Below are 8,032 nucleotides of genomic sequence, written 5' to 3' on the forward strand. Positions count from 1 at the left end.
AACTCTTCGGTTCTCCACGAATAACACAAGTCACCCAAATCAGCGTTAAAAAAGCGGGAGGCGCCGAAAAGCGACTCATTTGCATCACTGTATATAAAGCCTCTTTAATTAGCAGTGAAGAGTCATTTTCCATAAGAAGACTCACCACTGAGCCAGCGCTGTCTGATGTTGCTGTGGATGCGTCCAGAGTCGCTGGGGTCGCTCAGGTAAGCCAGCCAAAAGTGTGGGAGCACACTCATGTCCATAGAAACATAGTTCCCTGACAACAGGAAACACACATTAGGAAAGACATTTCTTTGTATCATTCACTTATCATCCACGGACAGATGTTGACTTCAATACCGTAGCCCTGCTCTGCCATGAGATTCTTGCTGAAATCCATGTAGACTAAGCCTTCATACACCTGTAAAGACAAAGGAGTATTGCATTTAAGTTAAGTGACATGGTTTGATGTTGTGACGGTACATTTGTGGAGAGTTTATTTCTTTACTGACCTGAACAACTCTGTCCTGCAGGCCCGCAGTGATGAAGAGCTCATCAGTCTCCACGTTGAGGATGAAGTTGGCTCGGATCGGCTTTGGGAGATCCTGGAGAGTCAAATAGGAGATACATAAACAAGTCAAAGACACAATAGATACCTTGTATGTCATTTTCACTTAAATGTAATAAAAAAAGAAGTGTTTCTTGAGTGTTTTTTTGACCATGTAAGGCTAAGCCATATTAATGAGGGGTCATGTTTGGGTCTAATCCGTCACAATTGTGTGTTATTATGTTTGTGCGTAATGTGTCACTGTCCTATTGCCAAGGGCAGAGATACAGTATTTAGAGGTGCTGTGTCATATGATTGGGTGCGTTTGACAGTTTTTTTACCGCTGTATCAGCAACGTGTGGTGATGTTACGTTCGCGAACATCTTTTGTTAAATGCCTCGGTAGCTTTAGTATTTGACTAAGCTCCTATAAACTAGTTGGGAGTCTTTCATTTCACTTGTTTGAAAAAGACTTTGATGAATACAAAGAAACACATTGCAGCTGATGTTTTTTTCATTATCACAAACAGCGGAAGATATGACAGCATATCAGGGCCATTTCAGGTATCAACAATATGAAGGGAAAGAGGGGTAATATACTGTACAGGAAAAAAAAATTAAAACACAAATCAACTTAATCTTAACAAAAAATCTTGGCTGCCAGGTCTAACCGCTATCAGGTGACCCGTATGTGGTATCCGCTGCCGAGTGCGCGAGTTCGAGTCCGGCACACAGAACTTAAAAGGCATTGTCGACCCCTCTGTCTCCACCCTTTCAACACTGTATCTCTCAATAAAGGCACTCTTTAGGCCAAAGATATCTTTAAAAACAAATAAATAACTTGGATAATCTCTAAAATAAAATTGGTAAATGGACTTTAAAAAGAATAACTCCACACCTCACTAATGTTATTTAAACTTCTGTGATGAGTTTTTCGTGTCTTACATCAGTGACTATCTCTGATATTATTTTCTCAAATTATTAACCCCCTTCCTGGACTATGTATATTTGTTGTTCTTTGTTTCATCATATGTTTTTTTAAATCCTTTTAGGACAAAATGTACTCTCCATTAAAGGCAGCTCATTGTGGAATAGCCTCCCAACTGAAATACGGGATTGTCCCACTCTCAATAGCTTTAAAGGTCAACTCAAAGAATGGTTGAGAAACAAACAGACGTGCAATCACCGCTAAATGCCCTTTAATACAGGGGTATCTCCTCTTGCACTTTATGTATCTCTTCTATCTTCTTTGCTATAGTGTGTATAGTGTACTGCCATGTGGTAAATACTTGTGTGTGCTGCTCTTGCTCTTTTGCATATCATGTATTTGTTTTTGCTATGTGTATAATTTTCATGTTCTTAAATGTTTTATGTGAGGGACTGCGGATGGAAATTAGCTCCAAGCTAAAATCCGGCATATTTACACTATTTGCGTTTTTTTGTTTTAAGTGTTCATTAATGTGCATTGCCCTTGCTAAATACACCAACAAAAAAAAACTGCTGTAGTGGTAAGGTGTAACTGAAAAGTCCAGATAGCTTTGATGCTTTGGTAACTCCATCAGATGGGACAAATCCTTACATTGTCTGTGATATTGTAGAACTTCATGAGACACTTCAAAGTAGCTGAGACGATGGCACTGTGAAAATAAGAGGGCCTTACATTATTTAAATAAAAAGCATAGAAAATTACCTAAAATTACCTTATCCAAATCATCAGACAGAATGTTTTACCTGCTTCCAGCGAGGCCCTGCAGTAAATCAGAGACAGATCGTTTCATCTTTACGGAAGGTTTTCACATTAGACCAATACACTGACTGTTATCCAGTATTTAAATGGATGCTCACCACTTGCCGAGGAATGTTGGTGTCATACTTCAGTGTGAAGTTCTGCTTTGTCAAAGCAATACTGTGGAAAAAAAACACAGCAGACATTGAAGACATTTTCACATCCCTTATAATGATGGAACTATTCAGTATTCTTGATTTAGGGGAGAGCCTCACAGTGTCAGATTGTTTTAATAAATACGTCATGTATTTAAAGCAGTGCTTTTAATTGTAACTAAGTATTTTTACAATAATCTATTATCACTCAATGAAATTATCTGAAAACTTTATTTATGTATTCACTATTTTAAATTGCAAAAGTAACCCATAGTGTTGGAGAAAGTTAAAGCAGTATCCGTGGTGATATATAATGTATATGATATACAAAGTTGGAGGTAAAAAGAATGCTCACGCTAATATTTAAATTAAATATTTTATCCAATAATAATCTGACCTTACCCTTGTTTGGAGCAGAACTGGTAGAACTTCTTGCAGGTAGCCTGCAGCAGCCGCAGACCTCCCAGGTACCTACAGGTGAGGGGGGGGGGTGAACAGAACATGTAGAAAAAGCCTGAACATGACTCGTGTATTTTTGCTCATTTCATGTGTGATGTACTCACCCTTCCTTCCTACTGATGCAGAACAGATCTTGCAAGCTTCCAAACTCTGTGGGGTCGTTGAGGGGATGAGGGACTAACACCTACAGAGTCACAGAAATTCACAAATGTTTTCCACAATATGTCCCAGATGAAGTTCTATTTCTTTACTTCTGAATTTGTAAGTGTTACCAAAGTCTGGCTCTCCACAAGAGTGACCTCGGCCCAGAAGTTAGAGATGGACATGGCGATGGTTTTCCCGTTGAAGCCATCCGAGGGGTTCCCCATCAATCCAACCCTGTGAAGCATCATATGTTTTGAAATCTGTCCATATAGTGTCTTTCAGGTTGTAGGGCTCTTGTTGTGAGGTAGGAGGAAGAGGGAAAGCTTGAGTGTGTTGTGTTGAGGTTTTTCTTACCGGGCAAAGGATCTGTATGTGATTGGTTTAGCAGGGTTGTCTTGTTGCTTGGTGGAGTAGTGGGTGAGCCACTTGGTGTAGTCTGACAGGCCCTAAGATTTCAAGAGGATGAAAGAAAAATATGTTAGAACTACTAAAGGGCTTTGAATGTAATCAGAGGGATACTATATTAAATCAGAAGTAACATGCATGGCCACTATTCTAGATTGAGAGCTACATTATATTCTCACACATGAGCCAAAACAACCTTTAATCACCTAAGAAACATTGACAATGTTTGGCTTTAAATATCCTGTTAAAGAGGCAAAAAACTATGTTTAGACTCAAAATAAATCTCTCTTTATCATCACTAAGGATCAAAAGGTCAGCCACCTAGTCACTTTAAGAATATAAAGAGACCCGTATGTGTTTTGGGGGGTTTCCCTTTCCTGTAGTGTGTCAAATAGGTTTCAGTGCATGTAAATGGTCTGCTAAGGCTAAAATCCCACACTCCCCCCCCCTGCCTGAAACGCCTACATTGGACTTCATTGGACTCCTTTGTTTACTTCCGTAACATTATAAAAACACTTGCATTGTTGACCAATCACAACAGAGCTGGCCAGCTGACCAATCAGAGCAGACTGGGCTCTGGTTTCAGACAGAGGGTGAAAAGAGGTGCTGCAGCACAGGCAGTATGAGAAAAATAAAGAGCTTTTTGAACATTAAAGCATGGAGACATGTCACAGTAGAGGCACACAATACAAATATGTTAATTAACTAATGCTTTGTTCAAAATAAATTAGGTCATGACAATGTTCCTTTTCCTGATCTTATGAAACGGTCAATGGAAAAATGTCAATAAACTGGTTCTGGAGTTTTTACCAGAAAAAGGAAAATAGGGTTTCTTTGCTAAGCTACATTCAATTCCAGTTTTATTTTAATTGTATTATTGTTAAGGTGTATGTACTGTATATAAACATCTTAGTATTAAGATTGTTGTACTTTGTAGAACTTTGTACTTAGAACTTGACTTTATATCATCTGTAATGAGCTCTTAGATCTTCTACTGTTAATAATTATTATTACTATTATTATTACTGTTGATTTTTTAATTATAGGAAATAACAAAAAATACTTTGCATTTTTTTTTTAAACTATGCTCCAACATTTTGAAAGACCCTACCAAGATCTATTACAGAAGTAAACCTTTTTCTAAAATGCCAGCTAAAACCTTCAATTTAATTTGGCCTACAGTATAATTAGTTTGCACAGGGAAGAGGTCTGAGTGGATGCCTGTTTAAAACTCTGGTCTCTCAAAAGGGAGAGTCCTGTTGGCTGGCTGCTGATGATGAACTGAGGTAGAATACAAACCACTTGTCCAATGAGCTGGAAGCCAGTAGGAAGCTTCATCCCAAACACATCCAGTTGCTTCTCATTGACGAGCCACTCCTGAATAGACAGGAGCCACAAATTAGTATTACTTTATTCATTCCTGACAAAGCACTTGTTTTTTTTTGGAGTAAAGTGGGTGTAACGGAGGTGATCTCTAGGGCCATAGATCTCGGCCTCCGTTACGGATTGTGTAGCTTTGTTTGTGGCGAAATGTATGTAGTGTGTGCATCTGTCTGTGTTTTAGTTTGTCTGTCTCTGTTTGCTGGTTTTATGTTAAAAGTGTCCCCCTTCCCCCATGTCTGTGGCTGTTGATTGTGTGCACCTGCTGCCCTGTGTTGTCTCCTCCCCCCCCACCTGTGTCTAATTGCTGATTAGTGTGTGTATTTAGGCTCTGTTTCCCTGTCTGTTAAGGGAGAGGGAGTGTGTGTGAGGTCCTTGTGGCTGCAGGCTGTGTTCAGGGAGAAACAGCAGGATTGAGGCTGTGTGTCATGTGTTCATGATGTAATAAATGCCCACACCGGGTTGTATTTTGGACGTTCTGCCTCTGTCTCCTTGCTTGGTCGGGCCGCTCAATTGTCAGCTTCACAGTGGGACTGATTACAATCTTAATGAGTCAAATTTTCACAAGGAAAAGTTTAATCATAATCAAAGTCATACAGTAATTGCCCAAAAACCTACTTTTTAAATCATGTGCAGATAAAATAGTCACACAAGGGCAACATTAGTGTCAATTGACCCCATTATACATTTCTCGTAGGGCTCCACAAATATTGAGAATTTAATCGAAATCACATATGGACTAGTGCAATATTCAAATTGTTTAAGCACAATATTGGTCAAAGGCTTAATGTGTTCAAATATTATTTGAATATACAGTAAGAATTGTGGAGCTGCAGCGATGTCCAAGCCTATAGATCTACATTCGACAAAACTTGTCTGGTCCAAATTATCTTTAAACTAAATAAATCACACTGTAATCATTTAATCTATTTTCAATGAAAATTCGAACAATAATTCCAAAATGAATGTTTACTTAACATTACTAGGCAATTAGTTAGTAGAGAAAAGTCCAGTTTAATCTTGTGAGGGGGCAACATCTACAGTTTATAACTTGATCTGAGGTCACACTTCTTGAATTACAACTTACGAACCCAGAATCGTCCGAAGGATGCCTGAGGCTGCAGGCGCAGGAAGTCGGACAGGTGGGACAGTGTGTCTCTCTGGAGACAGTAAAACACAACGCTGGCCAGCCGGGACGCTGTGAGCCTGTCCTGAGGTTTCTCCAAGAAGCGTGTTACCCTGATTCAGAACACTACAATAGATTAAAATCTAATCTGCAAAATAATGAAAGTGCCACACACAAAGTAGTTTTGTAAAAAGGTCAAACATGAGACATTTCTGCAATATTGGTTTTCATTTGTTTGTTTTGGCTTAGATAATTCCTCTGTGGATAACCTGGCTTCCAGTAAAAGCTATTGACCGATGAACACTAAACAAATCCTAATCGCTAGAGGTAGAAGAAGCATTGGTGGTAAAGGCAGCACCTCCAATGATCCAAGGCTATTTTACCACGCCACTAAACTCTTTTGTTATTGTTTTGATAGAGACCCCTAGTGGCAGAAAATAACATACTGTGCATTTGTTGCTGCTGTTACAGCATGTGGTGCTTTTTAGAGAAGTGTGCTAGAATCAGTCCTAAAACTCTAAAATGAATAAGCATTTTACAACATCCGAATTCGTCGTCACGAGGTCAAAGTTTTTTTTAATGTGATTTTAGTCAGAAGCCTGGAATAAGGTATTTGGTTAAAACAAGCTGAAGAGATTTTGAAGTTTGGTTCTTTGAAATTAAATAAGTCAGTAATTACACCACTGAATTTCCGAAGCTTCTATGAGTCATAAAACGGTGGTTGCTAAATAACTAATTAAACTACTAAATATCCTCAAACCACAAAGGATATTTCCGCAATATTCCGAAATCCAACGGGGAAATCTCTCTGATATTTGACGAGGGAGACCTTGCGATGCTTCAAAAATACATCACTTCTCCATTTTATTAAACTATAGGTAAATAACATCTCCTCACCTGTGGGTGTCGGGGGAAACCTCCACTATACCTCTGGAGCTGCTTTTCTCACTTTCCTCCAACTCGTAGTATATGATTAACTCTCCAGGCTGCAACACACACAAAGGGAAGGGCTGCTCATGACTTAAAAAATCAATTTTACCTTGATAAAAACCCAGAACACACACTCGGTTGTATGCTTTTATGTCCACTAGATATAGATGAAATCGTATTGTGGCGAATCACCTCTGACCTGAAGAAGCGGATCACTTGAGCAATGTCAAAGTTCTGGTCTGCACACAGCATGTCTCCTGCAATCTGATCACACACAAATAAAACTGTTACTGAAAGACATCCATTCATTCAATTCTAATAGCATACACCCTGTCAACTCAATGAAATCAAACTAGGCAGCAGTGGCGGTTCTACGGGGTGGCACGGGGTGGCAGCTGCCACCTCAGAAAAATGCCTTGCCACCCCAGCTGCCACCCCATTTGGCAGCTTTGTTTTGAAAGAAAAGTTGTGGCTCATCGGACATTTATGAGAGAAAATCTCTAATGTCCGAGTGCAAGTGAATGCAGCACAAGACGCGAGCCTTGTAACCCCTCCCCCCCACCCCCCCCTGGCGCGAGCTTGGAAATATGATTGGCGGCGATTTCATTTGAACGGGAGGACAGCGCAAAACGAGAAGCATTTCGGATACAAGTAGACAGAAGGAATGAGGTATTTGCGGTCAGGGTATGGCTGGGGTAGGCTACAGCCATACCAATAAATGGCTTAGCCCCACCATGAACAATGATGTTAAAGTAAGCAAAATAAAGTCTGCCAACTCGCGGAGTAAATTGCACAGACAGCAGTTAGTAAGATTGATTTCAGTAGCCACTTGTCTGGAAATACTGAAGACTAGAAACGGTTTTGAACACTTTTGTCACGTAGTGATCGTCTTCTCAATAGAACATCTTTGATAATATCTTCTGGCCAATCAGAATTAAGATAACGGCGTGGTGTTGTTGCAGGAAGTCTCGACGGAGAATACTTTTGCTGTAGTAGATCTCTATATAAATCGGTACAACTGTAAGACCCCACGGTTTGATGATTGATAGGTGTGTGGGCTGTCTTTCATTTTGACACACAGAACAATGGGGGCTATCCACCCTTATCCACAATGTAAAGTAATTCACACAGCCTCTCCCCTTTCCTCTCTGTGAGCAGCAGGTTCAGCTTTCAGAACAA

The 8,032-nt window shown here is 39.8% G+C and overlaps 1 protein-coding gene across 1 annotated transcript; it reads right to left on the minus strand.

The window, feature by feature from the left end:
- Positions 1–122: 122 nt before the first annotated feature.
- Positions 123–7,143, minus strand: gkup (glucuronokinase with putative uridyl pyrophosphorylase). The gene is made up of 14 exons (XM_010786309.1): positions 7,046–7,143; positions 6,821–6,909; positions 5,889–6,036; positions 4,717–4,794; positions 3,367–3,458; positions 3,141–3,246; positions 2,973–3,052; positions 2,812–2,880; positions 2,374–2,434; positions 2,260–2,276; positions 2,108–2,165; positions 495–587; positions 343–403; positions 123–259 (listed from the first exon to the last, which is right to left on the minus strand). Exons 1-14 carry the CDS (start codon positions 7,103–7,105, stop codon positions 123–125), a joined length of 1,149 nt encoding a protein of 382 aa, XP_010784611.1. The 5' UTR covers positions 7,106–7,143.
- Positions 7,144–8,032: the final 889 nt, after the last annotated feature.

The sequence above is a fragment of the Notothenia coriiceps genome, unplaced genomic scaffold, assembly GCF_000735185.1.
Source record: "Notothenia coriiceps isolate Sejong01 unplaced genomic scaffold, NC01 NC01_scaffold00001045, whole genome shotgun sequence".
In the NCBI taxonomy this organism is placed as follows: Eukaryota; Metazoa; Chordata; class Actinopteri; order Perciformes; family Nototheniidae; genus Notothenia; species Notothenia coriiceps.

Coding starts and splice junctions, on each gene's coding strand:
- gkup (XM_010786309.1), bottom strand. CDS start 7,105: ATGCTGTGTGCAGACCAGAACTTTGACATTGCTCAAGTGATCCGCTTC. Junction 3,247..3,366: donor ACATACAGATCCTTTGCCCG/GTAAGAAAAACC, acceptor GATGCTTCACAG/GGTTGGATTGATGGGGAACC. Junction 2,881..2,972: donor TGCATCAGTAGGAAGGAAGG/GTGAGTACATCA, acceptor CCTCACCTGTAG/GTACCTGGGAGGTCTGCGGC.